This window comes from Fragaria vesca, linkage group LG7 (genome assembly GCF_000184155.1).
Source record: "Fragaria vesca subsp. vesca linkage group LG7, FraVesHawaii_1.0, whole genome shotgun sequence".
NCBI lineage: Eukaryota > Viridiplantae > Streptophyta > Magnoliopsida > Rosales > Rosaceae > Fragaria > Fragaria vesca.
In genome coordinates, this window is record NC_020497.1 from 6,332,172 (window position 1) to 6,358,404 (window position 26,233).

At 41.4% G+C, this 26,233-nt stretch overlaps 5 protein-coding genes, 1 non-coding gene and 1 pseudogene across 7 annotated transcripts; 2 read left to right on the top strand and 5 right to left on the bottom strand.

Moving 5' to 3' along the window:
- Window positions 1-3,061: 3,061 nt before the first annotated feature.
- Window positions 3,062-4,027, top strand: LOC101307623 (probable carboxylesterase 9-like). Its single transcript, XM_004306837.1, has one exon. It carries the CDS (start codon window positions 3,062-3,064, stop codon window positions 4,025-4,027), a length of 966 nt encoding a protein of 321 aa, XP_004306885.1.
- A 159-nt stretch (window positions 4,028-4,186) lies between these two features.
- On the bottom strand, window positions 4,187-4,258 carry TRNAT-UGU. Its single transcript has one exon. It is a non-coding gene; the product is annotated as a tRNA-Thr (tRNA).
- A 550-nt stretch (window positions 4,259-4,808) lies between these two features.
- LOC101313560 (probable carboxylesterase 8-like) lies at window positions 4,809-6,291 on the bottom strand. The gene has a single exon (XM_004308381.1). The coding sequence runs from the start codon at window positions 6,289-6,291 to the stop codon at window positions 5,281-5,283; it is 1,011 nt and encodes a 336-aa protein (XP_004308429.1). The 3' UTR covers window positions 4,809-5,280.
- Window positions 6,292-8,884: 2,593 nt separating this feature from the next.
- LOC101307923 lies at window positions 8,885-11,037 on the bottom strand (annotated as a pseudogene). Its single transcript, XR_185187.1, has one exon. The product of XR_185187.1 is annotated as a receptor-like serine/threonine-protein kinase At2g45590-like (transcript).
- A 2,628-nt stretch (window positions 11,038-13,665) lies between these two features.
- On the bottom strand, window positions 13,666-20,335 carry LOC101308214 (synaptotagmin-5-like). The gene is made up of 12 exons (XM_004306838.1): window positions 20,031-20,335; window positions 19,803-19,933; window positions 18,625-18,726; window positions 18,485-18,535; window positions 18,208-18,328; window positions 17,434-17,555; window positions 17,180-17,278; window positions 16,459-16,539; window positions 16,287-16,369; window positions 15,801-16,026; window positions 14,590-14,754; window positions 13,666-14,359 (listed from the first exon to the last, which is right to left on the bottom strand). The coding sequence occupies exons 2-12, from the start codon at window positions 19,905-19,907 to the stop codon at window positions 13,961-13,963; spliced, it is 1,554 nt and encodes a 517-aa protein (XP_004306886.1). The 5' UTR covers window positions 19,908-19,933; window positions 20,031-20,335; the 3' UTR covers window positions 13,666-13,960.
- A 1,208-nt stretch (window positions 20,336-21,543) lies between these two features.
- On the top strand, window positions 21,544-22,023 carry LOC101313852. The gene is made up of 2 exons (XM_004308382.1): window positions 21,544-21,696; window positions 21,832-22,023. The coding sequence occupies exons 1-2, from the start codon at window positions 21,544-21,546 to the stop codon at window positions 22,021-22,023; spliced, it is 345 nt and encodes a 114-aa protein (XP_004308430.1).
- Window positions 22,024-22,977: 954 nt separating this feature from the next.
- Window positions 22,978-24,159, bottom strand: LOC101308503. The gene is made up of 2 exons (XM_004306839.1): window positions 23,574-24,159; window positions 22,978-23,490 (listed from the first exon to the last, which is right to left on the bottom strand). The coding sequence occupies exons 1-2, from the start codon at window positions 23,779-23,781 to the stop codon at window positions 23,078-23,080; spliced, it is 621 nt and encodes a 206-aa protein (XP_004306887.1). The 5' UTR covers window positions 23,782-24,159; the 3' UTR covers window positions 22,978-23,077.
- Window positions 24,160-26,233: the final 2,074 nt, after the last annotated feature.

The window sequence follows — 26,233 nt, forward strand, 5'->3', positions numbered from 1 at the left end:
TACTACTACGTACTACTTACTCTACTACTCTACTCTCTCTCTCTCTCTCTCTCTCTCTCTCTCTCTCTCTCTCTCTCTCTCTCTCTCTCTCTCTCTCTCTCTCTCTCACATTTAAAACCCATCAGCCAGCCATGGCTTCCCATTTTTCTCTCTCCGTCGTTTCTCTCATCACCCTTCTCTTCCTCGCCTCAACCGCCTCGCCGGACATCGCCTTCTCCATCACTATCAGCATCACCTATTCCGCCTCCACCGTCGCCACCTACCCCACCCCTCCGCTACCAGAGCGCGTGGCCTCAACCGTCACTTCCCTCAGCCTCGCCACCCTCCGCCTTGACGTCTCTGACCCCAACCTCATCCGTGCCTTCCTCTACTCCAATACCACCCTCCTCCTCACCATCCCCAACGCGCTGGTGTCCCACCTCTGGCCGCCAACAGCACCAACGCCCTCTGGTGGCTCACCGTTCAACACTTCCAATTTCAAAATCTGAAATTTTAGGGATTGAAATCCCTAATTAGGTTGTCAAGTCCCATAAAATTGAAACAGGACTGTTTCCAATCAAACAAATGGCTTCAATTTCATATAGAGGAAGGGGAGGCGAGCGAGAAGAGGTTGTTGGCTGGGGATTCGAAGTGGTTGAGATTTCAAGTCTAGCACGGGTCTGAAGCGGAAAACGGAAAGGCTTCGTGGATGGTGTTGTTTAGGGTTTGGTTGGCAGCGAAGGGAGAAGATTGTTGTGAGGGCTTGAGTTTTGGGCTTCGGGGGAGAGATGCAGGGTAGGTGGGTTTGAGTTTTTGGCATCGGGAGAGAGATGTCGAGGAGTTACAAGGTGAACTGCTGGGGGTGTGGTTGCGGTGTCAATGTGGTTGGTTGCTGGTGGTCTGGTTGCGATGTGTTTGATTACGGTGTTGATGTGGTTGGTTGCTGGTATTGTTGTTGCGGTGTTGTTAAAAGTCCAACTAGTGATGTGGTGGCGTTGTGGTACGGTTGCGGAGGAGGTGGAGGAGGAGAAAGAAGAGATTGAGGACATAGGACAATGGAGAGAGAGAGAGAGAGAGAGGTGGGTGTTAAATTGAATTTCCAGTTGAAAAATATGTCCAGTCAGCAACTTAACCACTGATTTGGACGGCCACTTAACTGGTGGACCTAATTGTGTGACATTGAATAGTTTGAGGAGTGATCGATTGAAATTGAAAGTTAATGGAGTAAACTGTCAAGCGCATGAAAGTTAATGAAGCGATCAGTAATTTTTCCAAAAAAAAAATTCTTCCCAAAATCCCAATATTTTTTCCCAGGTTTCCCCGATATATCTGAAATCTCTCTTTTTCAAAGGACCGATATTTACACCGGTACCGATATTTTAATCCTTGATCAAGACCAAAACAAGAACAAAACCAAACATAGTATATCCATACCAAACCACAGCAAGATGCAAAGCACGATAGTAGCATCTTTGAAAGTTTGTTTAGGACCTATTTACTGGTATTTCTTTGTTTCTGAGTTAAACAGATTGCAAGAACAGTAAGAGAAGAACAAGAACACCAGTTTTAACTACAGTGTAAACCTTCCGCAAGGAAACTTCACTGCGAGACTTTATAGTAGTCCACACTTACAACAATCCACTAATAGCAAATAGATTTACAGTTTCTATCAAGCAGTGAAGTATGAAACTTCCACGTTTACTAGCATACAAACTAGCTTGATTTTTTACAACTGATCTTCCTATTCTACAAGCAATGGATCCAGCCTTGAACAGATGAACTAAGCCTTCCTTGTTTGCCAGTACACTGATCTCAATCACAATAAAATGATAGATGCAATGAAGCAATAACAAAGGAATGAGAGTTTTTCAACCAAAAACAAAATATGCAGCAGTGCTGCAGCAAGAACACAATATGTTTATCAAACTATCAAAAAGCTCTAACTAACAAAATACAACTCAATCATATATATAAGGGGAATGACTCCCCCTCAACTGAATCACCTTTGATTGCCGATTGAGATGAACAAGGAAACAAGAATCAAATCAGTTTATAACAGATATGTATTCTATATTCTTTCCTAACAGATAAGCATCTATTTTCCTAAATTATCTCAAAGATAATTTAGACAGATATCTACCAAAAACAAACTCAATCTTTTAGTTGTAAACATGATATGCATGATATGCATTTACCTCATGGATCGAGATCAGAGTTACTGCAGAAAGATACAGCAGTTAAAAACCAGTCGAGCAAGACTTCTCCTGGTTGAGCTAGGAAACTTGAGCTTTCCTTAAGTTGAATATGACTGCCATACTCTTACAATCTTCCATAACTAATTAAGATGACTCAATACATATGTCTAAGAGCTAACAAGCAGCTCTAGAAGAATTGCATCGGTAACGGAAATGGCACCAATGTTATAGCTGCATAAATCTCAGCTGGGCAATATAAAAGTCTCAGAGATCCACAGAAACCTCTCCATCAGTTGTCAACCTTATGGACCTTATCATTGCATTGCCCCATCATCCATCCACGCTAATAAGGGACAAACTAACAACTCTTCATGTAGAAGCTCGATGGTTGAGAGAGTTAAGACAAACGGATGCCTCGTTACACAAAACTCGATCTGAGACATTTGCTCCTTAAAGAACATTGTCTTCGTTTGAATTATTTGTGTCTTTAAAGAACAAATAACAAAAATACACAATAACATTTAGTACATCATCAACTTAGTGTACATTGTACATTAATACGTAGTTTTTTTTAACATAATTACGAATGCAAAATTTCTATAGAAAGTGTTCTATTACTAAAAGAAAATAGACCTAAACTTGCGGCATCGGACTAGAAAAGCCTAACGCCTTGGAAATAGTCAACTTCTGGATCACCTGATGAACCTTTGATGAGCTAACTCAAACATCAGGGTGCCAAATCCTTTGTATATATAATCAACCTAAAATACCCACTTCTGCCGAATCCAATACCAGTCTCCCATCAAAATGCAGATGAAAGCACCCTAGCATATGCACATAAACAATGCATGACACTACAACAATAGCTAATCCCCAAGCAAATTAAAATGTCAAAATTTGATCCCTACACCCACCTCAACATTGTCCACAACCCGATCGACGACACCTTGACCCGCCTCGTCAGCCTCCCCACCACCGACGCCAACCCCAACTCGTCTCCCGGCGATCCTGTCGCCTCCAAAGACCTAACCCTCAACTCGGAAACCAAGACGTGGCTACGAATCTTCCGACCCTCCAAGCTCCCCTCTAACGACAACACCGTCGCCCGCCTTCCTATCATCATCTACTTCCACCACGGCGGCTGGCTCCTCCTCAGCGCCGCCGACACCTCCATCCACACGAACTGCTCCCTCATCACCAGCCAAGTTCCCGCCATTCTAGTCTCGGTAAATTACCGTCTCGCCCCCGAGGCCCGGCTTCCGGCGCAGTACGAGGACGCATTGGACGCTATCCACTGGGTTAAGAAGCAAGGCGTCAACCCCGAGGGCGAGCAATGGATCCGAGACTACGGCGACCTGTCTAGGTGCTACTTGTACGGCTGCGGCTGCGGGGGCAATATCGTCTTTTACTCGGCGCTCAAAGCCTACGAGACTATGAAGTTGGAACCCATGCAGATATCTGGGATCATAATGAACCAACCCATGTTCAGCGGGATTCAGAGGACCAAGTCGGAGCTCAAATTTGCTACGGATCAGCTCTTGCCTTTGCCTGTGCTCGACCTCATGTGGGACTTAGCCTTGCCGAAATCGACGGACCGGAACCACCGTTATTGTAGTCCTGCGCTCGACGCTGGCCGGCATAAAGAGCTGATCCAGCGGCTGGGGCGGTGTTTGGTGATCGGGTTCGGAGGGGATCCGATGGTGGACAGGCAACATGAGTTTGTGACGATGTTGGTGTCTCATGGGGTACGTGTAGACGCACAGTTTGATGATCTAGGGTTCCATAATATTGATTTTGTAGACGAGAAAAGGGCTGCTGCAGTTTTGGACATTGTTAAGGAGTTTATCATTTGATTTTGATTTCATTGTGAATAAAAATGTAACACGATGGTTGAATTGAGAACTTGAGACTTTCAACTCAAACTTTTTCAAGGAGCAGCCCTTAGCAAAATGTTGTTCTACTGGATCACATGCAGGATTGGCCGACCACCTAAAAATAAAACGAACAAGTTTTGCCCCCATGCAGGATCGAACTACAGACCTTCAGTTTACAAGACTGACGCTCTACCACTGAGCTATAGGGGCGCAATGGCCTAAATTACTGGATAACCATTTTTGATTATTCTAAAATAATAAAAGAAAACAAGATTGATTTCCCATATAATTTCTTCATTACTCAAAATATCTTACATTACTCAAAATTTCTTCATCTAATTTATGAAAAGAAAATGTATCAAGATACAGAAAATGTTGTATGGTCAATGTTCTAAAAATCTCCGCCTAGAGCTGATTAATTCCCGCCTCGCGCTAAGCAGTGCTTCACCGTTTCCGTCTAGAGAGCTAAAAAACTGATTAATCCCCGATCAATCTCCCGATTAACCCGCCTAGGCGCTATTCACCGGTTGTCCGCCCGACTAACGCCTAGCGTTTTTTAGAACATTGTGCATGGTAAGTAATTATTTCTTTTACTAAATAAGAAACACAACATATAATGAGAACACTGAATGAACTTTGTCTCATAGGTTACTGTTGTTCATTATCATTAGATGTATTGTACTTCAACAGGTAATCACACAAATATTGCTCTTCAAATTTCGTAGTTGAGTTGATTGGTAAAGAATTTGAGAAATGATTCATTATCACGTGCTACCACTAAACGTATGCGGTTTTAAACACTTCGCTTCCACATACTCGTATGCAACTTAAACTGTAAATGACATTCTAACATCAGCAATGGGCATGGCCATTGCTTGGCGGCTGGGATCTGGGGGCTGTGTTCTTCTTTTCTTTCAGTGGAAGATGGCGTCTGCATTGGAGGCTGGATCGTGGATGAGGGGTGAGATCGGAGTGGGGTGGGTCGTTGCCGAGTTGGAGCGGCTTCTTGTGGCTGTCGATTGGAGGGGGGCGGAGATCGATGGGTTGTTGAGGACGAGAGTGAAGAGTAGCGTTGCATTTTATTGAATAAAAAGTTTATTATTCTAGAAAACACAACAGACGTTACGATATCCAAAGCAAAGTACGTTTCGGTTTCAGAAATGAATTCAAAGACCGAAATGTACCAAACTCTAGAATTAATCCAGCTCTAATCGCCACAATATCTCCATTCATCATATGCTCGATTTTGCAACAACAGCCTCATCACCATCTTGTGCACAACAAGAGCCGCCGATAAATTCCTTAACACTCTCATATAAAGCCTCGGCCTTAATCGGGTCAAATACATCCACACCATGAAAACCACCCTCCTTGAACTGAGCCGTCACGTGCACCCCGCGTGATTCCAACAGACCCGCCAACTCCTTCTGCCTATCCACCAATGGATCCCCACCGTACCCACACACCAAACACCTCGGCAGCCGTCTGATCCTCCCGTCGCCGCCGTTAATTAACGGGTTACTATACTCATGGTCACGGTCAGCCCCCTCCGGCAGACTCAGCTCCCACAGCAAGTCGTTTGCAACTAACGGTATCACGCGGTCGTTGACGAACCTGGTCTCCGACTCCGTCCTGCGGACCCCACCGAAATACGGCTGGTGCAATATCAGCCCTTGGATCTTGACCGGGGAGAGGTCCATATCGGAAGCGCGTAGACCCGCGTGGTAGACGATATTACCCCCCGCGCTACATCCCATTAAGAAACACTTGGAGAAGTCAACGTAGTGTTTCAGCCACGGTTCTCCGTCGGCGGCGGAGGCTTGGTTTCTGACCCAGGAGATGACGGAGACGGCGTCGTCGTAGGCGGCGGGGAGGCGGTGCTCGGGGGCGAGGCGGTACTCGACGGAGATGACTATGGCGGGGATGGAGAGGGCGAGGCGGGAGCAGCAGTCGTGGAAAGGCGCGGAGGCGGCGCTTGAGAGGACGAAGCCGCCACCGTGGAAGTAGATGAGGAGAGGGAGGTTGGGGTTTGGCGGGAGGTTGTGGGGTTTGAAGAGGCGGAGATAGGTTTGGTGTATAGGGTCGAGAGGGATGTCTTTGGAGAGGACGAGTTGGGGTGAGTTGGGATCGGAGGCGCCGGCGGGGACTATCTCGGTTGTGGGGAGGCGGGTGAGGGAGCCGTCTGGGTTGGGAACGATGTGGAGGAGCTTGTAGGGGTCGGGTGAGGATGGTTGATCTGCCATTGTTGGGTCTTGGGTGTGAACGTTAGGTTGGTGTCTTGATGAGGGATGAAGGTTGGGGAAATTTGTAAGGAGGGTAGGTTTGCAGTAAATGAGACCTGCCCTTCATGCATGGTATCTATATTCTATAGTTTATCGATCCGGTCTGTTTTCTTTCTTTCATAGAGAAGGAAATAATTTCGTGGTTGGAATTTGGAAATGATAAGGGTATTGTGCATATGATTTGTTGAATTGTGGCCTCAATTTTCAGCACCAATTTCCTGTTATATAAGTAATTATAAATTTCTATTTGTAATTCATATCATAATGACATTGATGAGTATTAGACAAGTAGTACTCATATTAGAGATAAGTCTACAAATATTTTCACCAATGAGTTTTTGTTTTTCTCTTTGATATAATTTTTCCCTTTTAATTTTCTTTCCAAATAGAATTAATTTGCTAAATGTGGTGAAATAAGAATTAGAGAACAGATTTCACGCATCAAGGTACATTTGCACCATTAATGTGCAAGTCACCCGATTAGATATGCGAAGATAAAACGAAGACTAGAGACCCTCAATTCTTTCCTATGGCCTTTACATTTTTGATCCGATCAAATTAAGCGCTTGTAGCTTATTCGATATCGTGTTCTCACCTCCTATGTTTGAAATACTTGAACTAGTTTTATTTGTTTGAGTTTTGTTAACGACGCTCGCATATATACATGATAGTGTCACATAGATGGCTCGATGATGTTGCACGGACACTCCATATGGGTGGAGTGTCGGAGTGTCCGACACACCACGTGGCGTGTCCGGAAAAGTTGACTTTTTCGACATGTTTTGGACACGTTAACCGGCTTGACACGTCTATTTACGACATGCCACGTCAGTCTTTTTTCACTTAAAAAGAATAAAAATAAATAAATAAATGAGCGTAGTAAAGGTTCGTCGCGCAGCTGCACACAAACAAAGAGAGAAAAATCAGAAAACGTCGCCCATTCGATCTCTTCTCTCCACCGACATCGCCTCCGCCGACAGTCGCTGGCGGCCTCAAGCTCCACTAGGTTTGTAAGGTTAGTCTTCCTTTCCTTAATCTCTCCCCATTCGATCTCTTCTAAGTTTTAAATAATCTTTGTTTCACTGTTCTTAATCGGTTAACCATTCAATTGCAGCTTATAACCTCTAGTTGTCTTCCTCCAGCCATGGGCAAGTAAGTTATATTGGAGATTCAAGTCTATTAATTTCTAGTTGATAGTCTCCGCTGAAAAAAGTAGCAACAATATGTTAATCTTTCCAAGGTCAGCCTTTTTTTTTCAATTTCTGATTAGTGATTATTGAGATTAGTAATTAATCGATGGGTTCCTTATTTCCTACATAATTATATGAAATTTTGTGTATAATTATATTTTAGTATTTTTTTATTTATTAAAAATACATAAATATATAATTATGTTTGCCGTGTCGAAAACTCAATTTTTTAGTTTTACCGTGTCACCGTGTCTATGCAACTTAGGTTGGATCAAATAAAATGCTAAACTTGTATACTAACTGTTCAGTTCACTTGCATCTTGATGCATACAAGAATTTTCGCTTTCTCAATTGGGTTAGTTACTTGTTTCCTCAACCCATTTTGGTTTTTGGGGGCGCCTGCACTCGCCCTCTTTTGGGCAAAAATGATTTATGGATCATTACAATAGAACATTATAGTCATTCGTATTCCAAGGTGACTAAGATGTCCCGTAAGACAAGCTCACAGCATGTTGCTATTTCACTTCGAAAGCTTCTAGTGTCGTGTTCTAATAGCGAGTATGAAAGAAAATTCTCACTTCTCAGCAGTTCAAGATCAACCACCAGATTTCCTAACAAAAAAAAAAAAAAAAAAAAGGAATATAAACCGGTTAACCAGTCATTTAGTTATGTGATGTGCAAAGAATCTCTCTCTCTCTTTCCCTTTGGGAATCAAATCTCAGTAGAATCACATTCCGCTTAGAAGTGACTAGCATCCACTCTGCGTATGCGACGACAGCTTTGGTACAGAATGAATAGAACAGCACATTATGATTACTAGTACTGATACTATATATTTATCCAAATATCCAATCCTCATATGAAATAATTCAGCTGAAACCTCACCATCAATGTAGTTTACATCCCACAACCAAACCCACTCACTACCTTTGCATTCCTAAGGACAGCGAGTTTATGAAGATAGAAGATAGAAGATAGAATCACCAACTTCTGCTTTTCTTAACATTTTGTGCCAAACACAAATACACACGCACACACAACTGAGTGAGAGCATAGTGGAAGATTTGTACCATTCTCTAATGAAATCGATGCTACTTTGTAACAAAAATCTACTACTTTTAAAAGGCAGTAGACAAGAGCTTAATAGAAACAGCTTTAGGGTCCCTGATTGAGTCCCAGGATACTGACGAAGGAAATTTGTTCATGATTTTGGCCTACTAGTAGTGACTGGCTCACTTTGCAAAAGCAAAAGCAATGTATTCATTTCCTTACTTTAGAACTAAAAATCATGGCATTCCTAAATGTCAACAAGGAGCAGAAAACCAAGCTGAAAAGAAGAGAGCCTGAATTCATGTAAATTATGCAGCTTTCTTCACTTTTAAGCAAGAAATTCTACACAACATCATAATTAGAAACGACCTACAAAAGTACACTCTACAGTCAATGGAATCACAAAATAAAAAAACTCACCGGGCCTTTTTCCGGGACTTGAACGGAAAGTTGGAAGGCGGGGATGGTGAGAACTCGAAGGGCAAATGGGGCGGCTCGGCTTCACCCGTCAGCATCCCTACAATTTCCTTCATGGTTGGCCGTTTGCCTGGTGTTCTTTGCAAACAGAGCAATGCAATTGTGATACAAAGCAATGCCTCTTCCTTGTTCAAAGAATGTATAGACTGGTCTACAAGGTCCAAAAGCTTCCCATTTCGAGCAAGCTGCCTAGCCCATGAAATCAGATTGGCCCTCTCAAATTCCGACATGGGGGAGGCTGTTACTTGGAGCGGCCTCCGCCCCGAAATCAACACCAAAACCAAAACGCCGAAGCTATACACATCGCATTTCTCAGAGAGCTGCCCTCCACCACCATATTCAGGAGCAACATAACAAACCGTGCCTCTCATGCTCGGTGTGCTACTAATGCCACCACTCTTTGGTATATCACCACCACCGCAACTAGCCCAGTCTTGACTATTCCTCCTCCCACTTCTCAGCTCACTACCAAATCCGTCTAACCACCAATCAATGCTACCTCTACTACTCTTGCTCTTACTCTTCCTCTTCTTCCTCTCCGACCCCATATCCTCCTCGTCTTTCTGCCACCACAAATCTCCACCGCAACCCGAATCAAACCCCCTCTTCTTCTTCTTCTTTTTCTTACTAAGCTCATCGCAAAATTCCTCCTTCCACCACTCCCTCGGCTTCCTAGCCTTCTCCTTCTTCTTCACCTTGTCCTCATCCAACGACACCCACCACTCCAACTTCTTCCTGCGCTTCTTCGGCTCACTATTAGTACTCGGAGAAGCAACCCATTCGCTCTTCGGCCTCTCTTTCTTAATCTCACTCCCAATCCACTCCATTACATAATCCTTCACCCTCCCAGACTCAGACCCTCCTCCTCCTCCATTGTCCTGCTTCCACCACCAATCCCTCCCCGAACTTCCCTTAATCCTCTTCCCACTAACCAACTCCTTCTCACTGTCAACACTAAACTTATCAAAACCCCCTCCGGCGACAACCCCGCCGCCGCCGCCGCCACCGGCGACGCCTCCGAATCCGAAATCCTCACCACGCAACAATCCGGCGACCTCCCGTCTTCCAATCCACCGGTCACCACACTGAAACTCATGCTCTCCTCCTCCAAGATCGAACCGTTATCATCCCCAACCGCCACCGCCACTTCAAGAACCTCTTTTTTCTCAGCCTCTCCCTCGTCTCCTTCCTCCACCACCACTACCTGATCTCCCTGATCGAACTCCGCCTCCGTTTTCAGCCTCGCCAGCCCGAAATCTCCGATCTTGGCGTTGAAATCCGAGTCCAGCAGCACATTGCTCGGCTTCACGTCGCCGTGAATCACCGGCGGGTCACAGTCGTCATGCAGATACTCCAGTCCTCTCGCAACATCCAGAACCACACTGAACCGCTTCTTCCACGCCATGAGCTCCGGGCACTTCCGGTCCAGCAGAGCCTCCTGGAGGCTCCGATTCGGCATGAGCTCGTAGACTAAGCACAGCTTCCGGCCACGGCGGTCGGTGGAGAAGCCGAGGAGAGAAAGTATGTGAGGATTGCTGAGGTTCAAAGCCAGAGAGAGTTCATTGTGAAACTCACGCTCGCCTTGTAAAGACCCCTCGGAGTCCATCACTTTCACGGCGAGGGATTGGCCGGAAGGGAGCGTGGCCTTGTACACCGACCCGAACCCGCCGTGGCCGAGCCGGTTCGACGCCGAGAACGAACCGGTGGCGCGGCGCAGAACAGAGTACGAGAACTTTTTCTGCTGCTGCTGGCTTCTGCTGCTGTTGCCGTTCTCATTGTTACTATCGACGGCGGCGTTAACGGCGGTGGTGTTACTATTCTGGTGATCGAACGGCGTCGTGCGGCTTCTGGAGAGCTTGCGGTAGAGGAAGACAATGAAGACGAGGGCGGAGAGGAGAGTGACGGTTAGGGTTACGGTGAGGAGCGGAATGAGGAGGTGGCGGTTGCGGTGGTGGTGGTGGTGTTGGGTGAGCGGTGGCGGGGATGGCATGGTTTGTAAATAAGAGGAAAAACGAGTGGCGTTTTAGTTAGAGAGTCATCTGGGGAGAGACAGAGAGAGATTTAGGGGAAAGTAGTTACGATCGGATTGAGTGACTGAGTTTTCCCTCTGCTTCAAGTCTATCGGTAGTCCACCGAAAACGAAAGGCAGACTGAAACCGACTGTGACGAGACGCATCTGACAGACGAATCTGGTTCGTTCTCCACCACGTGTTCAGTTTTGCATCGACTGTTGTTTTTATTTTTGTACTGTGGTGGTGATGGTTTTGAGCGGATAGGAGGTTTGTTGTTGGGGAGTTGCATTCACGCGCCACCCTGTCGGAGACGGGGTCGGCCACGTGGGTGGTGGGGTAGAGGAGCGGAAAATGGATCTAACGCGCTGACGGGAGCGCGTGGGTGGGAAGTAGTGAGTGTTCGTGTTCGAGTGCAGATGAGCAGGTGCGGGTGCAGGTGGACCACTGCGGTTTTGACCTTTCTTGGGAAAGGGTGTGTGAGAGTGAGGGACTCAGCTGAGGGCTTAATATGGCCTTTTTCTTTGTAGAGGCACTTTTGACGAAATTAGGGAAAGTCGTGGATGGATTCGTTGACTATTGGTATCAAAAGTGACGAAAGAGAGGTGAGTACTAGTTTATAAAGCAACAATGTTTACGGAGAGAACTTGGAGATTGATTTAACAAGTGTCATATCTTTGGTTTAAATCCCTCGTACACAAAATTTGCATTATCCTAGAATAATTAAGGCTGATAAAACTAATAGGAAATTTGTTGTTAAATAGGACTAATGACATGTGATGTCATTCGTGTGTCATGTATGTTGATTTTTTCTCATTGACATTCTGCTCTTTAAATACTGGGTTGCTATCTATTTGGTTCAATGGGTGTAGTGAGTTTACCTATGAGGCTATGACACTTATTACATCAAAATTATGCCATGTAACTCGATTCGAGATCAAAGTATCTTTGTAACCAACGTTATTCAAATTGGTTGGAATATTGTTACCAGATTTTAAGACCAAGCTAACAACTCAACTTTGCCACAAGTAACCAACAATTAGTTGTTTCGACGTCAATATTACAAAAATTGAATGTTAGGTCTTTTTTTTTTTTTCAGTAATGTAATTTTCGTAGTTGATTTTTGTATTATTGATAACAATAAACTACAACTAAATTGGATGTGTGTAGAACTCATCATTTTACTGAGTTCACCCAACAATTGTTCATGATCAGTTGTCCATGCATTTCCACAAAATTATATACCTACCTAGGGCTGAGGGATAAAACTCCAAAAATATCCAAGGGTGGTTTAGTAATTAAGATTTGGATTTTGACTTTTGTGACTTCGTAGAGGGAATCTATCTGACCGTAGACTTTTTTTTACAGCTCACGAGAGAGTGAGGAAGAGGTCAAAACATAAAACAACAAAACAAAATAAAGTTTTGAAGCAGAGAGTGACGAATGAGAGAGCGACTGAGATCGCGTGTGTCCCACGTCTTTTAACTTTATTATTTTCTTCTAGTAAATATTTTATTTTATTTTCACCCGGAAAGTCGAACCCATGAGATACAGAAGAAGCGATACTTCCGAGACCGTTGTGCTTGTGACGATGACGATGAACTCAAACAATGTCTATATTCTATTTTTTGATTTTCAGTTCAACGTGAAGATATTCTGTCTATTAATTTTTGAGATACGTACACGTGTTCCGGGTAACATTTTCGACATTTTCTTGCTTTATTATTTGGGGTAATTTTAGTAACTTCTTCTGGATCGTGAGAGTAACGAAACAAAAGCTATTCATTGATTCGATCAACAACAAATGTGTCACTCCTTCGAGATGTGTCCCTTCTTCGAGAATTCGATCGCTTAATAAAGACATTCAAAGCTTGACATCCAATTTTGAAGAGATAAGTTTCAAGCGTGAAACCAACTTTGTTGCAAATGTGACTACAAAAAAGCTCCCATGCATGCACAATTTTGGTTATTGTAGAGATTTTCAGTTGTAATTTTAATGTCCATGCATGCGCATTAAAAAAAAGAGACCACGAGGCTAATGTGATTTTTATGCAAGAAGATAGGATAAAAGAGGGTGCTGTGCTGCGCAGTGATGAACAAACAATAAGTGCTTGGCTTGTTCTGTAGGCTGCTTACTTATTGCGAGCAACGACTGTTGCAGAATCTTTAGCACTGCGCAGGTCGCTGAGTCTGCCAATAATGTCTACACCACGTGACTTTCATTCGCAGGCTCGCAGCTCATACAAAAACAATTCATATTCCGTATTCAAGAAAAGAAGAAAATTACTCGCTTATAATTTACTCTTCCATATAAACAGAGGAGAGCACAGAGAGATCAGCTACATGGAGGAGGCGGGTGCAAAAGGGGCGGAGATGCAGAGTGCAGGTGAATCAGGTCCGGCTGAGCCGCTGAGGTGTGGATGTGGGCGACGATGTGATGGTTAAGGTCTAAAGTACAAGAAATTTTAAGTGAAAACTCGAAGCAGAAATCAAATATGGAAGTGGAAGTAAAACCTTTATTTTCTTTTTCTTGTAATCGTTCATCAAGTAATACGTGAAAAGCAAACAAAGATATAGAAACAAGTTAGAAAAAAAAAAAAAAAAAAATTGTTAAGAAATGGTCCGAGTAATGGTGCTTTAGAAGAAACACCACCAAAACGACTGATGAATTTGTACAAGATTTGAAATTTTTATTACACATTCCTGACGGGTAGAAGACAAACAAGAATACAGGATGATACAAATGAAACCGTGAGCAGTAAACCAATACCCATGCCAATTTTTTTTCAAATCAGAATGAAAGAACAGTATTTAAGAGTATAAGAAAGCAGAGTAAGCATATCTATTTATCAACGCCTAAAAATTCACACAATCTAGCCAAAATAGTGCCCAGATGCAGGCACATTACCGTGGCTTTGCACCACCATTTTCTTGGACACTATTCACCGGAGTTGTAGAACCACTTTTTTTCCTTGAATGGCTGGATTGCCCAGTGATAGTCCTCCCCATGAACTTCCCTGCTTTGCTCAGGCTACTACCAACAGCTCCAAGGCCACTACCAACCATTCCAGCCCCAGAACTGACACCACTTCCTACCAGCCCAACTCCAGCACCAACACCAGTTCCCACAAACCCAACTCCAGCACCGATACCAGAACCCACCACACCAACACCAGACCCAAGTGCATCCATTGTGCTCCCTATAACTCCTTCGGCTTTCAGTTTCTTTCTTTCTTCTAAAATCCTTTTCTCTTCCTCTAAAGCAACTAACTGCTCTTCCTTGTTGAACTCATGGTATAAGATCTGAAATTATCACACAAATTACTTAAATGTTAACATTTAGGGAGAAAATAACCAACCACCTGAGAACAGTACACATTAATTAGTATAATGCTAAGTCTTACTTGAAACGTTCAAACTGTGCATGTCATAGAATAGATATGAGAAGTAGAATAAGACAACATACATATACAATCATATATACATATATATGAAGCACATGAAGAATAAAATTCATGAAGTTAAACACTTACCTTAATCGTAAGTGTTCCTCTGTCCTTCTTTTCTTTTATTTTTAGCATGTTAAGTGATGGCTGCAATCTCAGTTCCATCTCTTTAGGAACTTCTGCTTCCAGATCAATCAAAGGTAACCTTGTAACTCCTAATCGCTTGTCTTGCCCAATGTCCTCATCAAAAACCTGTGTTAAGCTAACATTAGCTTGTGCTTCAATTTCACATCAAGGAAACATTTATTGAGCTTACTCATAACATATTCATGATACCAGAAGTACAATGTATATTCAAAAGTTCATAATTGAAAGTTTCATGAAATCTTGGTGTCTATATTGGGCTTCTGTGAAATACAGGATACATGAAAACTGTGTAACCTAATCAACGGATTGGAAAAGGGTTAGGATTGGTCTATATCAAATCCATTCAGTATAGCCAGGACAATTAAGTCTAGAGACCTAGAGACTGAGACATGATTATAACCATTTGGAATCAATTTGGCATCCTTCTTTTCTAATGTTTATCTACTTCAACTTTTAACTTATAAAAGTACAATAGCATAACTTCATTTTCAAAGAATAAGAAAACTCAAAAACAGATCCACAATATAAATAAAATTATATATTATCCCAAGTAAGACAATAATATCAGGTTAAACTCCAATGGATTACACATGGGTCCAGATCGGTTCAACTTAGAATATGTAGCATGAGTATTTAAATCTTTGATATGTGTATCTAATCATTTTTCAAATCAAGCACCTGAACAACAATATTTTGAGTCCAGGGTCCTAGATCACAAGTATATGAAAACTGTGTATAAACAGGTGTGTGGTCAAAACAGAATTCCACCAGATACAACTTCTGCCAAGAGCTAAAAGATTATGACGTGCAGTCAAGGACAGAATTCATGTCTTTAGGAAGCCTGTATGTATCATTAAACTTGATATGAGCCAGCACAGGCTGGTTATGTAAAATGCACAGTACAAAAACTGCGACAAATTTCATATTACGATATATGTGAAGTTACAGAGATATCTGCACTCTAAAAGGAAGTTCAAATAAACATAAAATCACTAAAGGCACATTAAGACCATATAGTAAATCACTATAGACATGCTAGATCCCAAAAAACTCTACTATATGTGTAAGCTGGGAAAATATTAAGGAGTGCAAAGAAGCAAAAACCACCAAGCCTGAAAAGAAAAAAAGAGGATGAGTGATGGTGATATAACCTCAAAAACAATTGATTGTGTCTCCTTGTCTTCTGCAATCAACTCAAATGTTTGGTCCCAAATAGGGTTCAGATTGTTGTCGATAACCTTGGTCTTAACCTTGAACAACGGACGAATGTACACAACAACATAAGGGTCTGATTTTCCAATCATTTCCATGTTCTTCAAATCATTGGCTCTAACGACTGTCAAGGTGATTTTTCCCTGAGGTTTAAGCTCCAAGTCACTGTATAGCGTCAGCATACGTGTTAATGATAGATGGATTAATTGCAATGTTCTAGGAACTAGATTGGTCAGCAAACCAAAGAAAAGAGTCAACAGCCAGATGGTTGGTCATGGCTGGACTTCAATGATGTAGTAAGAATATAGAGCTTGAAACAAAAACAATATAACTAATAAGAGTTGATCATGTCAAAATACACATTATATTTAAGAAAAATATTCAATCTTTTAAGATAACCAATTTAATTAATGTATACAGTATACCTTATATCAACATCCACCCCAATTGGAACAACAATCCTATGCGGCCACTGGAGCATGTCTGTGACAATCGTCTCGACTGTATCCTAACAAATTCGTGTTGAAACATGATGAGTCTACTATATACAAAACAATCCGGAAAATGATAACTTCAAATAATGATTACAAAACTTACATCAATCATATCCGATATTCCAGGGAGGGCTGTTAAGCTTCCACCAACAGCCTTCACAGTATAATCAATTCTAGGCTTTGGCTGATGGAAGAAAACAAGACTTAGTCATTACAAGATAAAAGTGGGGTAATAAGTATGTTCACTGAGTAACTATATAAATCAGTGTCGTTCAGCACAAGATGACAAATTGATGCTTGTCTAAACTCATCAAACATAAATGCTGCCAAAAATATACTTCCTCTTCCCCCTTTGCACGCTATTCCCCTATTCCCAGTCAACAGTTTGATACAGAAAAAAGACCTTTTTTCTGACCCATTGCACAGCAAAACAGCTCTCACCAACATGGTATTCTCAATTTTAGAAAACATAAGTAGTTGTTTAATTCCAAACACCAAAGTAACTGAAATGATACACAGCATACAATTTATTTAGTTGCTCCTTTTGCACTATAACAAGTGATTTGATATTGATCCTTAGTCTGTAAAGTAGAAATCGGTTCTTTATTGTATAAATAGTAGCACCGAACTACCGCAAATAAAATACGAAAGCATGTATGCAACGAATGAGCTTTACTATTAGACCATTCTGAGCAATATATAATGCAGTAACCACATATTTGCGAAAGACATTGCCTTCTTTTTTTTTTTTTTTTTTTCAAAAGCTTCATATGGTCATTATATGTATATTAATGTATATAAGCAGTTAAATATTCCAACAATACCTCTGCAAGTAGAGCAACGACAACAGCAGAAATACAAGGGATCTCTTCGGAAAGTTGGAAGATTACGCGAACAACAGTAAATACTTGAAGATCCTTCAACTGTATCAGATAATAACAGAACACTCACATTTAATGATCTCCTATACTAAGATTTTAATTTTTAATTTCAAAGGAAAAGAAAGCAACAGAAATTACTACAAATTTCTTATTATTTTTTTTCTAAAAGTATGCCATCCAAATAGTTGTGCACCAACCTGTATGGGAATTGAAGCAACAAGTGCAGCTTCAACACCTAATACGATATTTGGATCACCACCCCAACGAAAATCAATGTCCATTGTGATTTGACCTTTCTTAAGACTCTGAACACGAATACCTGCATAAATTATTACAAGAAGGTTTAATTGGGAATTTGAGATAGATAAGCCAAGAAATTTGCATCTTACGAGCAGGATATAACTACATCCAATTTACAAACCAATGGAAATACATAGAATTATAGTTACTACTTGTATCACTAGAAGGCCTTACTAAAGAGAAATTTGGAAGTAGAATATGCCTAAGCTAAAATATTGGTATGGAATATAGGCCTTACCATACCCATATATTATCGAGGAAACCTATATTCTACCAAGGTCATTAAACTTGCAAGTCAGCTAGCAATTCATATTTTCATCTTTTAACCAAACAAGAAAGGAACCATGGAAGTCTGGATTGCTTATTTAATTGCTTTGGAGCTGGACTCCAGCAATCAACCTATAAAAGTTCTAAGGGAACATGAATGTGGAGAGGAAAGATAACAATATGATGATTTTGAATTTCAAAATGACAAGCATCTATCTTAATACTAGAGATTTAAATAACAAGAAAAAACTATTCAGCAGAAACGATGAGGAACCCCAACCTTACTACTGCTTGCCTTAGGGAACACACGATATCAAGGCAGGTTGTCAAAATGAGTTATTTAACAGGCGCACATCATGAGACTAATATACTCAAAACTAATGTGATCGATCATTGTCAAATACCTTCAATCTTGGGTGCTACAGTACCAAGAGACAGTTTGCTAAATTTCAATGATGTGATTCCCGGAGGTCTGTATTCTTCCAATAGTGGTTCAACAGACTCTCTAATCACCAGCTCTGCTGCCTGAAAGAATACAAAGAACAGCCATACTGTTAGTGTTCCGAAAAGAAAGTAAAAGATCAGGATAGAAATAAAAAGAAAAGAAAAAATATGGCGGTGCAGTATTTCTATTAATCTTATGTATATGCATATGTACAAAGACAGCAAATAGAGTCTTACATCTGCAACGAATGGCCACAGTTTGCTCAGCTGCTTATTCAACCATTTAACCTGAAAAAAAAATGAACAAACAATAAAGCAATTTGAAATGATAGCTAAAGTATTAGAAATTATGAATAATTTAGCCAAAGTATTTAAACCTGTTCAAATACAGGGAAAGAAATCCACTCAGGAAAGTTGTCCCCACATATTTTCTTCAAATCGTCTCTGTTTAGCGACCCAAGGAGTTTTATATCAACTGCCTGTCCATAAGAAAATATATAGTAAATATTAAGACCAACGTGATATTTCATACAAACTGCTTAGAGCTACAGTTTAATACTCTACATAAAAAGAAAAACGAAAAAAAATACAACTGCAATTATATACTAATCTATCCAATATATGAAATCCAGTGAAATTTATCACGTAAATCATGTAGCCAGTGCCAAGAAAACCCTCCACGTAAAAATCATGATGTCAGTCTTACTATACAATGATTGTCTGAATGATATGAAGAGCCTTACAGGATTATGACAACGTATGCTGACCCTAGCAAATTATATACATTTATATAAGAAAATCAAAAGACTTGGACTTGGACTTCTCCAACAGCTAGTGGCCAATTTTCATAACAATAGCAGTACAAAAGACAAAAGTTCAACTTCTAGGGTAATAATGAACTGACAGATGGCTTCCTTGGCAATTAGATAATGTACCAACCTAAAAGATCAATTCATTCTGAACTATTCTGTTTCTGCCCACAAAATGTATCTCCGTATTCAACAGTGAAACTGCAGATGATGAATTTCTTTCAACTATGCGTAACATTTCAACTCCAACCCCATCCTTTCACCAAATTTGAGGGAAAAGATAATGCCATAGCTTAAAATCTCCCCAATCGTCACACTTGCTTTCTCTCGATAATGACAATTCACCCACATATTATTCAATATAAATGCATTAAATATATTGCTCTCAACTCGAACTAAATAGTTATCTCCCAATGCCCTAACAACATAAATTCTTCACAAAATATCAATTCGCTTTTAAGCAACCACATTTCTTCAACTTAAACCAACTTGCACAGAAAGCCCACAGTAAAACATAAAGCTCAAAGATAACCCAAGTGTTGAGGTCTCACAAAACTATATCCGACTTCAGAATCCCCGAAAATTCCAAAGCCAAACTCAACAATAGCATTTCTACGCTATGTAACGCACACATTTCTACCTACGTTACCAGAAATCACACCACCATTTCACACAGCAATTCAAATCTCAAACATAATGAAGTCTCAAATGAACAAAAAAATCAGTAAAATGCTCTATACGGTTACCTTAGCGATACGCTTGGTACTCCGGTAGGCCATCATGTGACGCCAGCCGGCCATCAACGCAATTCCGAACACCATCCCCATCAGAATCCCCGAAATCAACCCCATTTCCGCAGATTCCGATCAAAACCTCCCTGAAACCACTCAACCGTCACAAAATCCGTCAAATCAAACCACAATTTCAACACAAAAACCAAACCGCGCGCGAAATTGAGAACCAGAAAAACTCACCAGTGAAATCGAATCAGAGCCGCGAATTAGGGATCGGAAAACCGAAGAAGAACAAATGCGGTAAAGGACGAAGAAGAGCTGCAAATACGAAACGGAAAAACCGAGGCCTCTCCTTTATATAAAAATCCTTCAGTCTGTTACAGTTTCAAGTCTGAAGCCATAAATGTGTGAGCAGCGCACTCTGAGTCGCTCCAGTTTTGTGGTTACCTCTTCTGGCAATTATTGAGAGGAAATATCAAAGCCAGCGAGCAATGAAGCCATGTAGGCCAGAGAGAAGAGAGCGACTCTCTGCTTTCATTTTCGGTAATCTTTTTTCTTTTTTTTTGTTATTTTTAATTCGACGTCTTGTCCGTTTGGGCCGTTAGCGAGAAGCGAGAGAGAGAAAGGCGTTATTCGACGGTTGCTAGCTGTACGTTTCCGTTTTTGGGCTTTTTCTGGTTTTTTTGTCTTTTTGCAGTGCGATTATTTTCTCAAAATGGGTCAAGACTCAAGAATGTAAAAGTTGATATGGAAAGGTTGTCGTTTTTTTGTTTCGATGAAAATGGAATGATTGTCGTTGCTATGTGTTGGTTTTGAGATCATGATGCATTTTGAGTGTGAATCTACGAGTGATTAACATTATCATGATGATTCTTTTTATTTTGAAGAGTGTGTGGTGGGGAATTATTGTAAGAACATATTTGTTTGATGTAAGAACGTGTTGTCTTGCAAAGAAAATACCCTCATGCATTAAATCAAAAAAATTTCATATCACTTCAATGTGTAATGAAGGATGTAATGGGTGTGATCGACCGAAAATTATACAGCGCGTCCTGGTGGACCGCGCATCCGTCCATCTCCGCCGTCTATTTTGAAAAAATCAAAAGTCCGCGTCAAATGGACGGCGGAGATGGACGGGTGCGCGGAGCACCCAGGTGCGCTGAATAAGCTCTCGTGATCGACTAGACTAATAAGTTTCTTTTTACTAAGGTGAGAATCATGTGACTTCAGTTGTGTTAGTGAGTTAGTAACACAGTAACACAATTCATATGTGGACAACGAACTTAGGTCTACAAGAATATTTTAGCAAAAATTATTAATATTGTACTAGAATAGTTTATCTTGTACTATATTTTGCCCCTAAACTTGACATATGAGCCGTTTTCTCAAAAGTTTGAGAAACTTTTCCAATAATTAGTCTGCTTAGGTTTTTTTTTTTTTTTTTTTTTTTGGCATAAACTAGCTAGTCTGCTGCTTTGGAATATCTTTGTTCCAGATTAATGATCTTATATATTGGCATGGTAACGGCAACAAGCTCTTACCTGCATGCTTCTTCTGTAATGTTGTAGTCATCATTTCAACGGCGTTATAACCAAAGTATTTGTTCCCATATACACACAATTGGTTATGGTCACGAGCATATTTGTACGTTGATTAATCCCTATATATACCTATGCTTCTATATTTAGGTTGTGCAATACAATCAGTCATCAAAGTGAGTACTTACGAGAGCTATATATAAAGGTTCACTAAAATGGCACAAGCCAGTACCACTGCTCTTGTTGTGATTGCCGTTCTCTTTGTCTTTCCAAGCATGATTTTGGCAAAACAATATGTCGTTGGCGACGATCTAGGGTGGGATGGTACTGCCGATTACCAAGCTTGGGCTGACGGCAAAAGTTTCCAAGTTGGAGATGTTTTATGTGCACATTTTTTCTCTGTTATCGACTGATGAATTTACTTTGTAAATGTTTGTTTTGAGAAGTAAAATTATAACTCACTATATGTGTCGATTCTTTTTCTTTTCACAATGTTCACTTAGGAAGCTGGTAACCACGATGTTGCTCAAGCAGCAAGCGCTGAGGATTTTGATAACTGTGCTTCATCTCCAGACATGGGTACATACAATAGTGGCAATGATGCGTTAGCCTTGAACGTGGCCGGAACCTACTATTTCTTATATGACTATCACTGCGATGTTGCTCAGCAAAAGTTTATGGTCACTGTGAGCTAGTTGTCTCTCCCATATTGGCACCCTATGAAGAAACTCTAAGAACACTTTTCTGAGATCAGTGGCGTAGCTAGCTAGAGGGCAAAGGGTTCAATTGAACCCTCTCAAATTTTCAAAAATTGTAATTAGCTTTTATTTGTATTGGATATTAGTGGAAATAAAATATAAATTAACCCTTCTTCTCTAATAAATTCTTAATTAGTCTTAAATATTCTTCAACAATAATGAAATGAAATAAAAATTTATACTATTCATATACTTAATACAATACAAATTGTGTTAAGGGTTTTTTACCTTACTAAATCGAAACAACACATTAATGTTTACCATACATGAACATGCATTATCTCTCAAATAAAAGAAAAAGTAACATATTTTTTTCCAATATTTATCGTGCATGAAATTCTAATCCAAACTTTATTCGAGATGATAATGATAGAACAAAAATATTGTTGAAATTAAGTTTGCATCATTGTTTTAAACAAAATTGTGTTGTTGCTAAAGAGTGACTGAAAATAATTTAATTTTGTAGTTAATCAAATTTGACCATTCTAAGTGAGATGTCTGGCTACGCCATTGTCTGAGATGCAGGGATATTTCTCAGACTGTTTCATGTTCAAATAATAATTTGCATTTTTTTGGAGTTGTTATTAAGTTGTCTTATCTATTAATTTTTAGACAATGTAACGATGAAGATTGTATTATATATAGTAAATCAAAATTCAATCTTCATTGTTTCCATATTAGTTCTTTTCGAACTTGTGTAAGTTACAAAGCCAAAGATGCATCAAAAGAATTAAAAGAGTGAAGTGAAATTTAAACTCATCTTTGTTATTTCTGTAGCAAGAGACTTCCAATTCAGCCAGACAAAATAATATATTATGGGCATGTATGTATCCAACATTCCAACTGAAAAGACGGTCATATGTATCTAAATTCAAACTTTATGAGGTAAAAATGGTCTGTGTAAAACGTAAATAACCAAGTCCGGATAAATGGATAAATTACAGATTTAACATACAACAATAACCAAAATTACAAATCTACCCCAAACCCCTCACACATTGAGAATCACCATAAACGCAACCAATAACCCGCCGCTCAAACTAGCGCCGCTCCTAAATCCACCATTCCCCGATGACTGAGTCCCGTCGACGGATCCAGGCGGCGACAAAGCCGGCGGCGGCGTGTACGGCGGAGGCGGAGGCTGGTTGAGAATCGGCGGCAAGCCGAGGCCGTGTTGGACTTCGATAGCGAAGGCCATGCCTTGCTGGCATTGCTCGCCGTCGCCGTTGTCGGAGAAGTAGTAGTTAGCACCCTCGGTCACCAACGGCACCACAATGGTCATCTTCCCCAGAGTGTCGTCCCCCCAGACGAAAGTGGACTCGTCCGACGTGTCGTCCGCCGTACAGAGACGGTACGCCGTCGCGTTCTGGGTCTCAATCACCGTCTGATTCTCCGTGTTGAAAACTTCAATAAACCAAAAAAAAAAAAAGTTGTTTAATAAAGTGAAGAAGAAATTAAGGGCTAAAGTGGGAATGTGGAAAAATTACCGAGATAGTCGCCGAGATTGAAGGTCTGGGAGGCAGCCCAGGAGGAGTAGTTAGTGAAGGAAGTGTTGGAGGTGGAGTTGAAGAACCAGCCGATGAGCCCGCCGACGGTGTGGTTGATGTACGTGGTGGCGGGGGCGGGAGCTGGGGCGGCGGAGGAGGCGGCGATGGTGGTGAGGAGGAGGAGGGTAATGGCGGTCAGATTCGCCATTGCTCTCCGACTCGATCTGATGAGGTGTGTGCTATCAAGTAAGGTCTGGGTTTGGATTTGGGTTTTGTAGTGGTATGAAAATGACAAGAACTGGCCGTGTGGAATAGTGGCTTGGGGTTTATTTTAAGAAGAAGGGTAACATGGTGTGGTTGGGTGTGGAAACTGGAAGGGAAAGTGCGGTGCTTCCCTGGAAAGGACAGGTGGCAACTGGGAACTAGGAAGTCACAGGTGGCTACCGTTTTTTTTTTGGGGGGCTGCTATGGCGTTTGTTTGACCTTAAATTGGTCGTGAAATTGCGACGTGGTGGGGCAATTTGGCTCCTCCGCCCAAGGAAGCGGCGCTGAGATGCTACTGGATTGGGGCTAGTGATTAAATGGGACACGGCTGCTACGTTTATTTACATAGAATGTGAATGAAAATAAAGAGTGAATCCCGACATTACTTGTTATAAAATGAGTGTAGGTGCCACATTATTATTAAGGATAATTTGTAATAGAATGAGTTTTTTTTTTTTTTTTTTTTTTTTTGAAACATGGATACGAAGCCTTTGAATTGCAACGAAAAATAACAGTTACAATATAACTTACCTGCAAGGGCAACGATAGAAAAAGTCATGTTAGATAGCCTGAAAGCAACCTAAATGAAATTACTGTGAAATTCAACAAAACAGAAAATAAAACTAAAACTAAGATACCATGTTAGGATCACTCCTACTTAGACTCATTTTTTGTACCAGCCCAGTTGTTATGCACGAGCCCATAAGTAGTGAACCCATTTAGAGTAGCCCAATTCCAATGGTGATCCTGACACACATGTCCATCTACTGTTTTGTCGATGACATTATCATCTTCCTTATATTCTCTGTATTGCGTCCATTTTTGGATCATTAATGAATATGAATGAATTTTAGTTTATTTCCTTTTCAAATTCTCTGCAATTTATTCCTTCATGGACTTCGGTCCTAACAACTGGTATCCAGAGCCGGTTCCGATGTGGAATCTGCAAACTCCGATCATTTTCATCCCACCCTCACCCACCCTCGTTAACCCACCGCTGTCGCCACCACCACACTTTTCATCTCATTCAATCCCACCATTTTAGTCACCCTCAATCCCTGCTTTCATTCCCAATCCTGCGGCAGTGCAAAGCTGTATCGCTACTTTTGCTGCTTTACAACAGTCCATGGATGAATGCAACACTACCTTCAGGGAGGATATGCAGAAGATTCAGGAACGACTTCAGCAAAGTCACCGTTTGATTCATGAACGTCACAGTCTGCTTCAGGAACTTCGTAGTAAGGTTCCAACGGCTGCCACCACCCCTTCCAGCGGTCCACGGTATGCTTCGGAAGACCCAACGCTTCCAAGTCCTTGGAAAGGTTTGATAGATGGTTCAACTGGTTCACTGTACTACTGGAATACTGCAACCAACCAAACCCAGTATGAGAGGCCATGCCCTCAAGCTCAGATTACCCACCCTACCCAACCCATTTATCTCCGTCGCAAATAGCTTAGGGGTCTTCGCCGTCGAGTCTCTATGGCAGCAACACGGCGACTTGTCAAGGACACCCGCAAGCCAGATCTACTCTCTCGTGTGGGTAAATACTCGGGGTCCAAGTTGAACTGCAAGCATGGTCTTTGGGCCATCAAGGCACAAAACGGCGAGGCCTTCTCGGATATTATGGAAGCAATTCGTCAACACTGTGTGGTTACTGAAACTTCGACAACAAACCCATGTTTTTCGCCACTAATTTCTGAGGTTACGGAGCAGCATGCGGTCCTCTTCTCAATGGCCGTCGCCGATGAGGTCAGCCTCCCCTCAACGAAACCCACAAGCGACGACGCCGTCGTTCCTAATGGCGCCACCACCGGCGCCTCTCTCGCCTGTGCTCACGAGCTCGACCCCGACCTCATCTGCCTTAACCCCCTTCCATCAGTAACCAAGTACGACCCTTCACAACTTTCTATTGAATCAGGCCAAGCAGAGGTTCCCACTCCCGATTCATGCTTCTCCTCTTTCACACCAGGGCCTGACGTTGTTGTCGATGTTAGCTGACACATCCCGGTTCTTAAGTTATTTTACGGTTATTTACCGTTGGTATTACTTCGGATTTTTACCGTGATGAGTAACTAGTTACCCTTAAGGACCATAGGGTTGACTTTTTGTAGGAAAATTATTGTGAGAAAACTTTCTTCATGAAAGTTGTAGAGCACGTCGTTACGAGTTCGTAGACATGCTATGCGTTAAAATCGGAGTAAGCATGGTAAAGTTATGAATTTTTTTTTTGGTAAAGTGTGGAGTTAGTAAAAAGGGGTAAATATTTGTAGTGGGTATTTTTGTTTGGGTATAATTGATGGACCGGGCAGGGAGAGCCTGAGCCCAGTTTCTTCTTTTTCTTCTCTCTTTTTCCTCTTCTCTTCTTTCTCTTCCGTTCTTCTTCCCGAGCTCTCCT